Genomic DNA, 16711 nt, shown 5'->3' on the forward strand with positions numbered 1-16711 from the left:
AGTCATTTTTGTATTACAGCTGAAAATCCCAGTCCGACCAGAGTCTAAATGACCCAAGTAATAACATAAGAGGGGAAGGTGACTCAATGGGTCCTGTTTAACCTGTAGCCTCTGTCAGAGGTTGAGGTATCATGTCAATTGCTGAAAAGGAAAGGCATGTGCTAGGAAGCAGAAGATCCTTTTTAATCTTGGAGCGCTCATCATTCAGCAGCTAGACCTCTGATGCATTTCAAGTTGAAGGATCTCTGGCAGGTGACACAAGCCTTCACCCAAATAAGAGTTGAGTGTGCTGGTTGATCTTTCTTTTGCTTTTTCACGAAAAAGAACACCTTCAGTGCTTGTTGGCCAGGATAATCACAGAACTGGGCAGGAGCTAACCAAAAGAATGCCTTTATTTGCATTTTCCCTTTAATTTTAGAGCTTTTCGCCAATGTAATTTTATTTGAATGTTTTTAGTTTTGCAGAACATGCAGTCTACATTACATTTTGTGTTAGTATGAAACTTCATGATGTGGCTTAAATTAAAAAAATAAAAATTAAAAAATAACAGCAATCCACCTCTCACTCAGTAACAAACTCCCAAAAAATATATTATGATGCCATTGTAAAACCTCATATTTTCAAAAGCAGGTAAAAGTTATTTTTTTTTTACCTCTACAAGAATAAGGAGACATTGTGACATGACTAAAAAACACAAAGTATATACAAATAGATTTCCACACATCCGTCTAGATCAAGGGCATTGCCTTTGTCTAAATTTAAAAAAGGTATTCATTTTATATACACTTCAATTATAAACTTGCTATCCAATACCTTTTCAATTTTTCCCATTGCTCAGATACACCTGTGCTGAAGTAGCTTATCTACATTCTTAAGATATACCAGGTATTGAACAGACTCATTATTTGCATCTTTAAAGGGCAACACTACAGACTACAGTAAGTGATGTATGGTGGAAATGAAAAATCATATTAATTTGCATTTTTATGTTCTGCCGCCTGCAAACTGGGAAGTACAATGCATAATAATCTGACTCCGTGCCATTTACACTAAATATTGCTTATTCTAGTTTGGTGTTGAGAGGCTGACAGATTGCCTTTAAGACCTTTAGTTATGGATCAAATTCCAAATGAAGACCATTTATAACCAAACAGCATTAAATATTTTGATAAGAGCTTCATAGCAATCATCGTAAAGGAGCAAAGACACCATACAATATATTTTTGTTGTATGCTGCAATAAAGACATTTAATAAGTGTCCAGTTTTAGACTTTGTTTCCTGAGATTCAGACCAAGTTAACTGGGTCATTAGGTATCAAGAGGTAGGGCAAAGACCCAATCACGTGTAAACAGAGAGACTGGAAAGGAGCTCTGGATAAGGGCAAGGCATTTGACCCTCTGCATGGTCTGAAGTCTCTTGGCAAAGTTTGTGTGATTATTTCCCTCTTTTTTTTATGGTCCTACATTTGGGACCTGAGCCATCATAGTCCAATCCTGCTGAAAGGGTCACAAGTTATGAAGAGTCTGCATGAGAATGTGCCGGGCTTGAGGCTGTGTTTCGAGTGCACAATTTGGCCTACAAAAAGAAAAAGCTATATTTAAAAAGATTTTAGTTAAATACAAAATTAACAACTTCAGACATTAATTCAGGAGATGATGACTCTTAAAAAGAAAAACTATGTAAACAAGGCATCTACATATTAGATAATTCAGTATTTAATCTTTCATACTTACTTGGAAATAAAAGCCAACAGTATAGGAATGACAGACTTCTGAAAATAATCCTGCTGCACGATATGATTTAAAGACAGTAATGGCCCATACAGATGGGGGATCGCTTTTATCTTCTCTTCACTCTAAAAAAACCACACCACAAATGAAAAACACCCATTACACAAAACTGCTCCCGGCAATGGATGGTAAACGTCCATCAGAGCTCTTTTGCACCGGCCTATTATATAAACAGATACAAAGCACATATGGGATGAACGATTGCGGTCTACTGATTATTGGGCAGCATGTCTCACTGTGTAACCGTCTGTGCTGCTTATAATCGTGCCCATTTCATTCTGATGAAAGAGGCCAATCAATCTGTCTAATCGGCAGCACAGTAGTTAGCACTGTTCCCTTGCAAGATAATTATTTATATAAAATTGTCCGGATTGTGCTACAAGGAAACTGAATTATGTACCCCAGAGACTGATAATACAGTGGTCCATCAAGTTACAATATTATTCTTTTTCCCTGAACATGATTATGGGGGCGGCCACAAATAGAAAAAGGCTCCGGCACCAGAAGGACGTAATGAAGATATCCCGGTCTTTATTTTGTCACCATAAATTAGGTACATCCAGCAACAGTGACACTGTGACCCACTTATCCCCACGATCTACGCGTTTCGAACAGTGTTGTTCTTAGTCATGATCTGGGGGCGGCCATCTTGCCTGAGCTGTTCTTAACAGCCATTACACAGCATTAAGAAAATTGTTTTATGACATCCATATGGTCCATAGACATAGTGGTCAGGAGGGGTATGCTCTGTGACCTGTGCAGAGGTCATTGTACAAGGAAAGGATAGATAAGCTCTCACAATCACCTATTGTGAATGGACGATCCTGTCTTATCTATACACAGAGGTGATATCATTATAGGCAGGATTAGAATAAACTGTACAGACTTGGGGTCAATTCACACAGATCCGCAAAACACAGACATCGGCGATGTGCGTTCCGCATTTTGCGGACCGCACATCGCCGCCACTTAATAGAAAATGCCTAATCTTGTCCGCAATAGGACACGTTCTATTTTTTTCTCGGGAACGGAATTGCGGACACAGAAGTGTGGGTCCTATAGAAATTAATGGGTCCGCAATTCCGTTCCGCAAAATGCGGAACGAAATTGCGGACGTGTGAATGGACCCTAAGAAGTGGTGCCTATTATTAATGCTTAATGGCCATTGTGAAAACTGCAGGATTTTATGTCTTTTGTTTAAATATAGATATGGACATAGAAATATAAAAACATTAACAGAATTCTTTAGAAATATGTTCTACATAAAAACGCGATTTAAACAATAGGTCATTTTCTGATAGCACATTCCCTTTAAAAATAAACGAACAGGTACTCTTGAAAGTTAATCCCAGTTACAGCCCATTTGTCATTTGTCAACACAAAGTTGTAACAAAACAATGGTCATACCTTAAGAAGTCCCATCCTAACAAGCAAACTGGTAATGAACAAATTTGGCTCGAAAGCAGAGGTGTTAAAAGCTTTCTTCATCAACTCATCTAAAAAAAAGAAAAAAAAAAGAAAAAAGAAAATAAAAAGTTGTAAAGAAATAACAGACTATTTAAAAATGGAACCTATCACTAGAAAATGCAGGCTGCATGTTAGACAGTGTTCCCTTTAAGACTTGGCAGCTGCTGAGTGGGGTTGTCTGAGCTGGGCACAGCACCAAAGGTGGGAGATAGGAAAACCTAAAATAATTGTCACATTAAAGAGCATACAGTATAACCCCCTACGCCATCCCGTACAATACAGTATATTCCCTGCACCATGCTGCATTATAGGCCTCCGTATAATAAGCCCCCCCATAACAGTGCCATCCACACATCCCCCATAACAGTGCCATCCACAGCAAATAGACCTCTAGCACAATTCCCTTAAAACATGGCATATCGTTATAACAATTTTTAGGGCCCTAATTGCAATCGCACAAAATTCCCATATCGTGCAGCCCTACTGTATAATCTACATTATAATCCATACACCATGCTGAACAATATACAGTATAATCCCTGCACCATGCCGTACAATATACATTTCATACACCTTGCTGTAAAGTATACATTATAATCCATACAATATATAGCATAACCCCACAGTGTAGGTGTTATTGCCCTTGGTGATCTCACACACCACTAACACTTTGGAGGGGGTCTGGGGGGGCTAGGTCTAAGAAGATTCCGTCCCCTCTTTTCCCATCTATTGCAGCGCTGCACATGTTCTCCTCTTCCAGTAGCAGCAGTGAGGCATGAGGAAGGAGGTGGGGGCCAGCATGGAGCGCCATGAAGGAACGTCCTGACACTAGCTAACGTCAGGACATTAAAGGCTCTGTGGGCAGTATTCCCTGTAAGCAAAGTTCCCACCAGCCTGGTACTGAACCAATGACCAAACTGTCCAGCTTCTGCTCCATCAGTCTTGGTCCCATGATCATGGTATGAGCCCCCCGTAGCAGCACCAGCCTCTCCCTGCTCTGCTATCCCTCTGCCCCTTCTCCAAATCCTGATTATGAAATCTTTCTCATTATAATAAAACACAACATGTGAATGATCCCAAATCATATGTGAGGAACTAGCAAAAAAATAAAATAAAAAAAATAATAAAGTCTACCCCAAACAGTGTGGTGCTAATTACCATCCAGATCCCAGCCTGACACACAGGGTAAAACCCCAATCAATGAGCTGCTGAGTCATAGCTGGGAGAGAGAGTCCAGACATCACTCTAGCCTCTAAGATAGCGCAGCCAACACATTACATCGACCTGCTGCTGCATGCTCAGTCCTCCTCTTCCGGTCAGAAAAAGTAGGAGTAGGCAGCAGAAGCGCAGCAATATGGGGTAAGGCGGCGCCCTGCTGAGTAGCACACAGAACAAGGATGTAATGCAAGTCATCATGAGTGGGCATTTAGCCAGCAGGGTGAGCGGTGCGCTAAGCAGACATTATACAACTTTTGAGCGGGGGCACAATAATTGCTGCGGGGGCACAATAATTGCTGCGCGGCCACGCACTCGCACACCTTAAAAAGGGAAGACTAGAAGGTTATAGAGCAGGAGGAGCTGAGCAGTGATACATAGTTTTGTGTAGAATGATTCAGTAAAACTTGTCTTCGTGACTTATATCTGTAAAGAATAAATCAAGGCAACTGGACGTACTGTAGATTTCTTAAACGTTTCACTCGTTCTTCCAACGAGACATTGTTTCGTGACTTATGCATTCCCTGTGTATTCAGATAGCTGTCAGTCACTGATAGTTGTGCACAGGGTGGTCTTTAGTTCTGAAGTCCAACATTTTTATCTTTTTTCAAAAACTATATATCAATCTTTGAAGAGGAAGAAGAAACCAAAGTGCTGCTCATATCGGTGAACAAGACTTCAGGCAAAGATCAGTTTTTATTATTTTTATTGGGTATACAAATAAATTTCAGGGCCGGATTGGTACGAATCTGGCGAAAGGGCCTGTATGGCCCTGAAACTTATTATTCGTATACCCAATAAAAATAAAGAAAAAAACCTTATACTTACAGATCTCCACCTGAAGTATTGTTCACTGATACAAGCAGCACTTCGGTATCTTCTTCTCCTCTGATCTTCTACAGTTGGCTCATTCCTGGTGACTGATCCTCCAGCGCAGCAGGCCATAAAATCAATCTGTTCAGCTTCTCCTGCCCTGGAACATGCTACATACTACATTTTGTGATGCCTAAAATCCCTTTAAGTGTCCAGCCATATGAACACAGTTCCTTACCAATTGTTTCTTCCACCGCTGTCTTTACCTCTTGGTCATCTCTATACACGGAGGCTATTTGGATGAAAGCCTGTACTACCTTATCAGTGTCTGCAACATCAGTCTAAAATGAATACACAAATTAAAAACAAAAAGGAAAAACTTACAGTAGGTCCTCACCAAGCATAAGTACTTTGTATTGTAGATTTTGTAATATGTAGTACACAATACCTGAGCTATAATTGCTGAACGCCTAGGACCCATCTTTAAGAGTTTCTCAGGAGAGGGAAAGTTGAGGAAAGCGGATGCATCAACAGGAGGACGAGGAGTGGTGGCAGGTGAGGATTCCTTTTAGAAAGAAAAAAGAAACAGGTTAACTTTAACCCATTTTGTTTCCAGACATGGCCCATTGCTTACAGCAGGGAGGCAAACCACAAGGCATGGTCATCTTCCATTATAGTGAACGGCAAATCTAGAAACAGCTCGGCCTGCTCACTCAGCTGCACCTGCATCCACCAATGACTAGAATGGAAGTGGGACAATGGGCAGTTGAATCCCATCCCAAACACACAGGTTGACCACCACTGCCTTACCCAGTGTGCATATATTAGGGGGAAGGGTGGAAACAATACAGTAATTTATTATTGCTATCTGAATTGCTCCCAACAAGGGAAGCAATCCCTGAAGAGACAGTAGAGCAGCCAAAAGTGTTTCAAGTTCCATACTCCAAGTTCCCTACACCAAACTAAATATGGTTTTACAGCAGTATCATCCCCTACCAAGAGAAGCAATTCTAACAATATTTTATGCAATTACCAATTTGTATTAAAATGGCCTCCAGTCCTGTATTTGTTATGGTATCATGCTTGCTAACCCGCAATCTACTCTAACCAGCCCATTTTAATTAACGTGTTAATACTACCTGAGGAGGAAACTTCTTTGGCTTTTCTTCTTCATTTTCCTCCTCTTCATCTCCTTCCTCCTCTTCGTCCTCATCATCTTCATCCTCATCCTCATCATCTTCTTCGCCATCTTCCTCCTCCTCCTCTTCGTCGTCGTCATCCTCATCATCATCCTCGTTATCTTCATCTCCTTCATCATCACTGAAAAAAAATTTAAGAGGTATTCCTGTTTTAATGATTACAATTTAGCTCAGACCTTTATTATATCAGCTAAGATAACGGTCTCTAAAGAAAAGAAAACTAGTATAACCTATTTAGCCCTGTAAAGTGTATCCATGAGAGCAGGATAGGACTTCCAATGGTGTCAGTCATGTGACCATCACAGGTCATGTGATTTGGCTTTCAGTTAACTGCCCATACATCGAAGAAATGAATAGTAGTATATTGAGGAGCAAAACATACAGTATATTGTATCACTACCTGCAGCATCTCATGTCTGTCAGTGTTTGTATAGAAGCAGATCTCTGTGCTGTTGTGTTTTTTTATATTAAACTTTATTAAAATCACCACCTAGAGACAGACAGTCATATGAATATATATAATGAAGTAGTTACTGTAATAACAAAACAAAAAAATATTATCCCACCACTAATCCTAGTTGCAAATCATATGGATGTGCATAGACTGATGCCATGTTTCAGTTAGGCCGTGGATGCATTACATAGGACTGACACATGGGCTGGCCTACTGCATATAGGAGTCAACTGCCTGATATAAAATGAAATAAAAGAAATGGAATCAGAATTTTGAATACATGTATATTAGATTTGTATGATTTCCCATCATATAAACAAAAAAAAAAACTAAACAAAAAATAAAAATAACCCTTTAAAGCTACTTTCACACTAGCGGCACGGAGCTCCGGCAGGCTGTTCCGTCAGGCGAACAGCCTGTCGGATCCATCCTGCCGCTAGTGACCGGGTGCCCCCGGACCACCGCTCCGTCCCCATTGACTATAATGGGGACGGGGGCATGGCGAGAGGCTGCCGGAATAAAACTACGAAATGTCTGACATTTATACCAGCAGCCTCTCGTTGTGCGCCGCCGTGCCTCCGCACCGCCCCCATTATAGTCAATAGGAACGGAGCGGCAGTCCGGGGGCACACGGTCACTAGCGACAGGACGGATCCGACAAGCTGTTCACCCGACAGAACAACCTGCCAGAGGTCAGCTAGTGTGAAAGTAGCCTAAGCAGAGTGAAAGAGACAAGTTCATTTTGCACATAAGTTAAACATGAAGACCAAAACCTTTGAACGGTGACCACATTTAGTGAAGACAGTTGGGAAACGTGATTGTAACAGTCTACCAATAAGCAAAATGTTTGAAGCTCAAACCTGGGCTAACAGTTGCTAAGACCTGTTAGTCAGACCACCTGTCTGAGGAGTTTCTCTAACAATATGCAGAGCACTAAAAGTCCAAAGTCAAATGACACTGGAAGATTTTTTATTATTGTTGGAGGTTGAGGTTGGATGACAGTACGATTACAGAAACGTACAAAAAAATAATACTGCATACCTCAGGGACCCCAGCACTGAGCTCATGTTATAGCTATCCAAAATTTCCTGAACATGTTCACAACCTTCTTCACCCAGGTTATTTCCTACAAAGCAAGCATACCAAGTTGAAATCATTCCTTTGAACATAATAAAGTTTCAATTCTGCTTTTTAATATAAATATTTAGTTTAGTGACACTTTTCACATACAGTTCTTAGCGTAACATTTACATTTTATAAGTTGGATAGAATGGCCATATATAAAAAGATTGCAGCGATCCAAGATTATACGGTTGACGCTTTATTTGAAACTCTGGCAGCCTTGGTTGTCCTCCTCTCAGAGGCTATCGTATGTGACTTTATAAAGGCTTTGGGTGTTCTTTATCATTTATATATGTTGTAGGCGATATGAGGCCATCCCCCTGCTGCCCTATCTGTTCAACAGATCCAAAGTCCTATGCCACACTTCCCATGTGATATGCTCTTTTTTTCTTGTTTTGTTTATTGTTCTGTTTTTGACTGAGTATTCAAGTGTCTGTACCATTAGTCGACTTAGGCCGAATGCACACGGCCGTGAGCGGTCCGTGGAACCGCGGCCTGGATTCCTGCTGAGAGCAGGAGCGCACGGCGTCATTGGTTGCTATGACGCCGTGCGCTCCCTGCTGCCGCCACAGTACAGTAATACACTGGTGTGATCTTACCAGTGTATTACTGTACTGTGGCGGCAGCAGGGAGCGCACGGCGTCATAGCAACCAATGACGCCGTGCGCTCCTGCTCTCAGCAGGAATCCAGGCCGCGGTTCCACGGACCGCTCACGGCCGTGTGCATTCGGCCTTATTCTGTGGCACAGTGTTTGTTTTTTTTCCTCTCTGACTTATCCAATTTCCGACTTAAATAAAATTATCTGAAATTTGAAACTAAATTCTATAAGTTGCCTTTAGAAAAGCAGCAAAAAAGTAAAAAAAGTAAACCTGAATGCCACTGGTATAGGATGTAGGTAGCGATTAGGCCAGCGCTACAGCCTGGGAAAAGAAGACGCCCAGGAGAACAAGGGCAGTCTCCGCCCAGTATAACCAAGTCCCTGAAGATACCGGAGGACATAGCGGGAGAACGGAGCGGCGCCCAGGGATAATACTAAGTGCAGTAAGATCCCTGGGCGCCGCTGTACATATCATGATGCTTAGTTCAGAATTTTTTGCTAGATGAAAAGGTCCTACATTTACTTTTATTGGTGGCGCAGTGCGCCCGCCCTTCTCTCCTCATTGGTGGCAGCGGCACAGGGGGGGGGGGGGGAAGAGACTGCTTCCTTCTCCCCTGTGCTGCTGAGAGCAGCGCGCTCCTTGTTTTCTGATACTAGACTGCGCAATATCGAAGCCTAGTATCGTAGAAGGGCAAATCCTGGTATCGAGGTTGGTACCAGGCAAAGGTATCGATTGGGTATCATAAAATTTGAAACCCGAAACAACCCTAGTTCCTAGATTTTGCCATTTGTTATGCATACGAAATCAGCATGTGATGAAAAAAAGCTAAGTATTTAACCACTACAGGACCGCCGTACGCAGGATTGAGTCTTTGCGGCGGCCCTGTTATTCCGAATGGACGCGCCGGGGCGTCATCTTGCGAGACGTGAGATATTCTGGGAACGCGCGCACACATTCACAGGAACCGGAGGTAAACTAGCTGATCGTTCACTGGCAGGCTGTAGATGCGATTTTTTTAACCCCTAAAAAAGGTATATTAGTCGATGTTATGATAACAGCGTCTAATATACCTGCTACCTGGTCCTCTGGTGGTCCCTTTTGCTTGGATCGACCACCAGAGGACACAGGCAGCTCAGTAATAAGTAGCACCAAACAGCACTACACTACACCCCCCCCTGTCACTTATTAACCCCTAATCACCCCATATTAGACTCCCTGTTCACCCGCCTGTCATTGATCACCCCCCTGTAAGGCTCCATTCAGACATCCGTATGCATTTTGCGGATTGGATCAGCAAAACACATACGGACGTCTGAATGGAGCCTTACAGGGGGGTGATCACCCCATATAGACTCCCTGATCACCCCCCTGTAAGGCTGGCTCCATTCAGAGGTCCGTATGTGTGTTTTGCTGGTCCACGGATCGGATCCGCAAAACACATACGGACGTCTGAATGGAGCCTTACAGGGGGGTGATCAATGACAGGGGTGTGATCACCCCATATAGACTCCCTGATCACCCCCCTGTAAGGCTCCATTCAGTAATTTTTTTGGGCACAAGTTAGTGGAATTTTTTTTATTTATTTTTTCCTTCTTACAAAGTCTCATATTCCACTAACTTGCGACAAAAAAAATTAAATCTCACATGAACTCACCATACCCCTCACGGAATCCAAATGCGTAAAAATTTTTAGACATTTTGGATTCCAGACTTCTTCTCATGCTTTAGGGCCCCTAAAATGCCAGGGCAGTATAAATACCGCATATGTGCCCCCATTTTGGAAAGAAGACACCACAAGATGTAAAATTTTATTTTTGTCACAAGTTAGCGGAAAGGGAGACTTTGTGAGAAAACAAAATACATTTCCGCTAACTTGTGCCAAAAACAAAACAAAATCTTCTATGAACTCGCCATGCCCCTCACTGAATACCTTGGGGTGTCTTCTTTCCAAAATGGGGTCACATGTGGGATATTTATACTGCCCTGGCATTTTAGGGGCCCTAAAGCGTGAGAAGTCTGGAATCCAAAATGTCTAAAAATGCCCTCCTGAAAGGAATTTGGGCCCCTTTGCGCACCTAGGCTGCAAAAAAGTGTCACGCATGTGGTATCGCCGTACTCAGGAGAAGTTGGGCAATGTGTTTTGGGGTGTCTTTTTACATATACCCATGCTGGGTGGAAATGGGTGAGAAAAATATCTCTATAATGACAACTTTTCCCTTATTTTTTTATTTTTTTATTTTATACAAAAGGGAAAAGTTGTCATTATAGAGAGATATTTTTCTCACCCATTTCCACCCAGCATGGGTATATGTAAAAAGACACCCCAAAACACATTGCCCAACTTCTCCTGAGTACGGCGATACCACATGCGTGACACTTTTTTGCAGCCTAGGTGGGCAAAGGGGCCCACATTCCAAAGAGCACCTTTAGGATTTCACAGGGCATTTTGTACACATTTTGATTTTAAACTACATCTCACGCATTAGGGCCCCTAAAATGCCAGGGCAGTATAACTACCCCACAAGTGACCCCATTTTAGAAAGAAGACACCCCAAGGTATTTCATGATGGGCATAGTGAGTTCATGGAAGTTTTTATTTTTTGTCACAAGTTAGTGGAATATGAGACTTTGTAAGGAAAAATAAATAAATAATTTTCCGCTAACTTGTGACAAAAAAATAAAAAGTTCTATGAACTCACTATGCCCATCAGCAAATACCTTAGGGTGTCTACTTTCCGAAATGGGGTCATTTGTGGGGTTTTTCTACTGTCTGGGCATTGTAGAACCTCAGGAAACATGACAGGTGCTCAGAAAGTCAGAGCTGCTTCAAAAAGCGGAAATTCACAATTTTGTACCATAGTTTGTCAACACTATAACTTTTACCCAAACCATTTTTTTTTTTATCAAAGACATATAGAACAATACATTTAGTGAAAAATTTATATAGAAATGTAGTTTTTTTGAAAAAAAATTACAACCAAAAGTGAAAAATGTAAAAAAAAAAAAAAAAATAAATTTCGATTAATAACAAAAAAAAAGTAAAAATGTCAGCAGCAACGAAATACCACCAAATGAAAGCTCTATTAGTGAGAAGAAAAGGAGGTAAAATTTATTTGGGTGGTAAGTTGTATGACCAAGCAATAAACCGTGAAAGTAGTGTAGTGCAGAATTGTAAAAAGTGGTCTGGTCATTAAGGGGGTTTAAGCTAGGGGAGCTGAGGTGGTTAAAGAATTTACAAAAAAAATAAATAAATAAAAATTAAAATTTTAAACTTACCATTTATATCCAATTTCTCAAGCTCAGATTTATCTTCAATGGATTCAGCCAAACTAACAGCTGCTTCACGTTCAATTTCACAGAAGGAAAGGTTAAGTTCCTGTCATGAAGGGCAAAATTAAATGTAATTTAATACAGAAATTTTTTTGTTAACCAGAACAAATAATTTTTCGGATATAGCTCAGTTGCAATAAAATAAAAAAAGTTCTTACTGAAAAGTTGAGCTTTATTTATTTGTATTTATTTTTTTATATCTCCTTTTATACATTTTTTCCCACAGAAAGTTACAAGACAAACACAAAATCAAGCTGGTTATACACAAGTTAAAACAAATGATCAATCGTTTGCCTAGATCTGAACTTCTATTAACCCTTTAGTGACCACCCATACGTGTTTTTACCGGTCACTAAGGGGCCTTTTTACGTCAGCACTTCAGCCCAAGTTAGCGATAAAATCAAATGATGTAGCTGAGGGCTCGGGGCAGTGATCAGAGACCGTGACAAGATCACATGATCGCCGTGATACACTAGCACAGCGGTCACAGAAAATGCCGGCAGCGGAGCTGCCCGCACTAAACTTTTTCCCTCCTCTCATGTAAGAGAGGAGGGAGAAAGTCTCCAGTGCAGCGATCGGGTCCCCCAGCGCTTCTGGCCCTAAGCTGGGTCCCAATCCTCACCCCCCACACTCAGTAAGATCTCTCATGAGAGGAGAGAGAAGTTCAAATTATGCACCGATAAGGTCCAGATGTGTTAAATAAAGTTATTAGGGCGCCCGCCTCCCACATCTGATTAAAAAAAAATACTAAATGGCGCAGACATGGTTACTGTGCAGAAGATATGCCTTCAGCACAGTAACCATCAGGGACCAATAATAATGTGCTCTGTAGGGAAAAAAAATTAAATTTTTGTGAACTCATCTGTAAAATCTTTTTCTCGCTTGATTCATTGGGGGACACAGGACCGTGGGTATAGCTTGCTGCTGCCACTAGGAGGCGACACTAGGCTGAAAACGGTTAGCTCCTCCCCTGCAGGCTATACCCCCTCCAGCCTGGAGAGAGCACTTCTGTTTGTGCTCCAGCAGTAGGAGAGACCAAATTAAAGTAAAAATCAACAGAAAACTGTACACTGTCATGAGACCGAACCAAACAAGGTCCCAACAGACAAAACAGGAACCCCACTTGCCTCACAACAATATGTGGGTGGGTGCTGTGTCCCCCAATGAATCAAGCGAGAAAAAGATTTTACAGGCGAGTTCACAAAAATCTAATTTTCTCGCTCATATCATTGGGGGACACAGGACCGTTGGACGTCCTAAAGCAGTCCCCGGGGAGGGAAACAAAATTCTCCCAAACCAACTCTTTATGGAAGTCACTGAACTGCGGCCTGCAGAACCCTGCGGCCAAGAGAAGCATCCACGAGGCCAATGAATGCACCCAGTAAAATGTGTGTAGAGAGGACCAAGTCGCTGCTTTACACAACTGGGACGCAGAAGCGTGGTGGAGGTGTGCCAAAGAAGCCCCGACCGCTCTGGTAGAGTGAGCCATGATCCCGGGTGGAGGAACCTTGTCCCTGGAACGATAGGCCTCGGCAATGGCCGAGCGAATCCACCGAGCAATAGTCACCTTTGAAGCCGCCAAACCTTTACGAGGGACTTCCGAGATAACGAACAGAGCGTCAGTGCGTCTAAAGGGGGCCACCACTGACAGATGGATCTTCAAGGCCCATACTACATCCAGACGATGGAGGGAGACCTCCTGCGGATGAGAAGGCTGAGGGCAAAACAATGTCCTCGTTCACGTGAAAGGCAAAAACAACCTTTGGTAAAAAAGATTGCACTGGACAAAGAACCACCTTATCTTGGTGAAACACAAAAAAAGGTTCCTTGTAGGAGAGAGCTGCCAGTTCCGAAACCCATCGAATAGCGGTAATGGCCACTAAAAAGGCCACTTTCCAGGAAAGTAGACGGATGGAAACTTCACTCAGAGGTTCGAACGGCGCTGTCTGGAGTGCACCGAGAACCAGGTTCAGGTCCCAAGAATGTAATGGGGACCGATATGTGGGAACGGTGTGAGCTACTCCTTGCAAGAAAGTCTTGACCGGACCTAGGACGGCTAGAGTACGTTGGAAAAAAATAAAAAATAGACAGGGCAGAGACCTTCCCTTTGAAGGAACTGAGAGCCATGCCCAGGTCCAATCCTGACTGAAGGAACACTAGAACCGTCAGAAGGGAAAAACGCCTGGGAGGAAGAGCTCGTCCTCATAGAAACGCAAGAAGGATTTCCAGGTCCGGTAGTAAATCCTAGAAGTGGAAGGTTTCCTGGCCCTAATCATGGTTCGAATGACCGCATCAAAAAAACCTCTGCGATTCAACAGAAAGGTTTCAACAGCCACGCCGTTAAACATAGCGTATCTAAACTCTGATGGAAGATTGGGCCCTGGGCGAGTAGATCGGTTCTGATTGGCAGAGGCCACGGAGCATCTCCTAGCAGAAGAATGAGTTCTGAGTACCAAGCTCGTCGAGGCCAGTCTGGGGCGATCAGGATAGTCTTGATGCCTTCCTTCCTGATGCTGCGTAGGATCCGAGGTAGAAGTGGTAACACGTAATGAAACGCAAAGCTGTCCCAAGGTGCCACAAGAGTATCCACGCCGTGTGCTGTTGGATCCCCCTCGCGAGAGAGGACGCACGGAAGCTTGTGATTGAACCTGGACGCCATTAAGTCCACTTCCAGACTTCCCCACCTGAGACAGATGGCCTCGAACACCGCCGGATGGAGGGACCACTCCCCCGGGTCCACTGTTGTCCGGCTGAGAAAGTCTGCCGTCCAGTTGTCCACTCCCGGGATGAAGACTGCCGAAATCATCGGAACATGGGACTCCGCCCACTGCAAAAGAAGGCTGCGAGTCCCTCCTTGGTGGTTGATGTAGGTCACAGCTGTGGCATTGTCCGACTGCACCCTGATCGGACGACCCTGCAGAAGTGGTGTCCAATGGACAAGGGAGAGATAAATGGCCCGGAGTTCCAGTATGTTGATGGGAAGTTTGGACTCCGATGGAGACCAAACACCCTGGACCGTCCGTGTGGCGAGAACTCCGCCCCAACCCCAAAGGCTGGCGTCTGTTGTAATGATCGTCCATATCACTAGAAGGAAGGATTTCCCCGCCAACAGGTGCGCAGACTCTGTCCACCAACCAAGGGCTGTACGTGTTCGAAGAGACAGCCGCATATGGCGATCCAGAGAATCCGGGGATTTGTCCCAAGATGAAAAGATGGCTCGTTGAAAACACCTCGTGTGAAATTGAGTGAAGGGAATGGCCTCGAAGGAGGCCACCGTCATGCCCAGCACCCGCATGCAATTGCGGATAGACGTATTGCGGCGTTGGAGTAATATGCGTATAGATCTCTGAATATCCACGCTCTTGTCCAATGGCCGGCGTACCACGGCTGCACCTGAATCTAGTATCATGCCCAAAAACCTGATTTGTGTGGTGGGAGATAAGCAGGATTTCCGCCAATTGACTATCCACTCGAAGCGGGACAGGGTGCTCAAAGTGATCTAAAGACTCTCCTCGCATTGGGAGACCGCAGATGCTTTGATCAAGATATCGTCTAGATATGGGAGGAGAGTGATGCCCCTGGAGCGCAGGAGACCCAGCAGGGGGGCAAACACTTTTGTGAACACTCTCGGAGCTGTTGCTAGGCCGAATGGCAGGGCGACGAACTGGTAGTGACATGAATGAATGGCAAAAAGAAGAAAACGTTGATGAGCGGGTGCAATGGGAACGTGTAAGTAGGCGTCTTGGATGTCTATCGACGCCATGAGTTCCCCCTGTACCAAAGAGGCAATCACGGAGCGGAGTGACTCCTTCTTGAACCGTTGAATGCGGAGGAAGCGATTCACTATCTTGAGGTCCAGCACTGGGCGAACATCGCCTTCCTTTTTGGGTACTACAAAAAGGTTTGAATAGAAACCTGAAAATCTTTTGTGTAAGGGGACCGGAATTATCACACCCCGTATGAGAAGGGACTGGACTGCTTGGAAGAAAGCAGCCGCCCGACCTGGATCCTTGGGCGGCTGGGAGAGGAAAAAACGGTTGGGTGCGATAGATTTGAATTCTATCTTGTATCCTGATGTCACCTCTCGTGCTCAATCGTCCGATATAAGAGTTTGCCACATTTCCTGAAAAAGAAGGAGACGACCCCCCACCTGTAAGGGTGGGGCCGCACCTTCATGCTGAGGGCTGTTTCCCGGGAGCGGAGCGAGGCTGTTGCGCTCGTGGACGCCATACTGGCTGGGGTTTGAAGGATGGCCCTTTTCGCTGGTCCTGATTGGGTGGCCTAGATGCAGGTGGGGCCGCTGGACGAGTGCCCGTAAACCTACGAAAGGACTGATAACGGGAAGATGTGACCCTAGGGCGAAAGGAAGGTTTCGCCTTGGGTTGTGGTAAATGGGTGCTTTTTCCCCGTTGCTTCCGAAATAATATCATCTAGCCGGGTACCAAAGAGTCGATACCCGGAAAATGGAAGTCTTGAAAGAGAACGTTTGGAGGATGAATCCGCCAACCAAACTTTAAGCCACAGTTCTTGGCGGATAGATACCGCGAGAGCCGAGGAACGGGCAACCATCATCCCTACGTCCAGAGCCGCTTCGCAGAGGTACTTTCCAGCATGCAAAATTTGTACCGCCAAGGACTGGAGTTCCGCCGGAGGAAGATTGGTTGCAAGTAGGGATGAGCGAACTCGAACTGTATAGTTCGGGTTCGTACCGAACTTTGGG

The 16711-nt window shown here is 43.8% G+C and overlaps 1 protein-coding gene across 1 annotated transcript in view; it reads right to left on the reverse strand.

The window, feature by feature from the left end:
• Window positions 1–374: 374 nt before the first annotated feature.
• Window positions 375–16711, reverse strand: part of RANGAP1 (Ran GTPase activating protein 1) — a 37289-nt gene continuing 20952 nt past the window's right edge. Inside the window, exons 9-16 of the mRNA XM_044301871.1 lie at window positions 11938–12037; window positions 7981–8065; window positions 6426–6606; window positions 5735–5851; window positions 5525–5627; window positions 3199–3287; window positions 1735–1856; window positions 375–1576 (exon numbers count right to left, since the gene is read on the reverse strand). Coding sequence (XP_044157806.1) covers window positions 1507–1576; window positions 1735–1856; window positions 3199–3287; window positions 5525–5627; window positions 5735–5851; window positions 6426–6606; window positions 7981–8065; window positions 11938–12037 — 867 coding nt within the window. The 3' untranslated portion in view covers window positions 375–1506. The remainder of the gene's footprint in view (window positions 1577–1734; window positions 1857–3198; window positions 3288–5524; window positions 5628–5734; window positions 5852–6425; window positions 6607–7980; window positions 8066–11937; window positions 12038–16711) is intronic.

This window comes from Bufo gargarizans, chromosome 7, assembly GCF_014858855.1.
Source record: "Bufo gargarizans isolate SCDJY-AF-19 chromosome 7, ASM1485885v1, whole genome shotgun sequence".
Taxonomy (NCBI): Eukaryota; Metazoa; Chordata; class Amphibia; order Anura; family Bufonidae; genus Bufo; species Bufo gargarizans.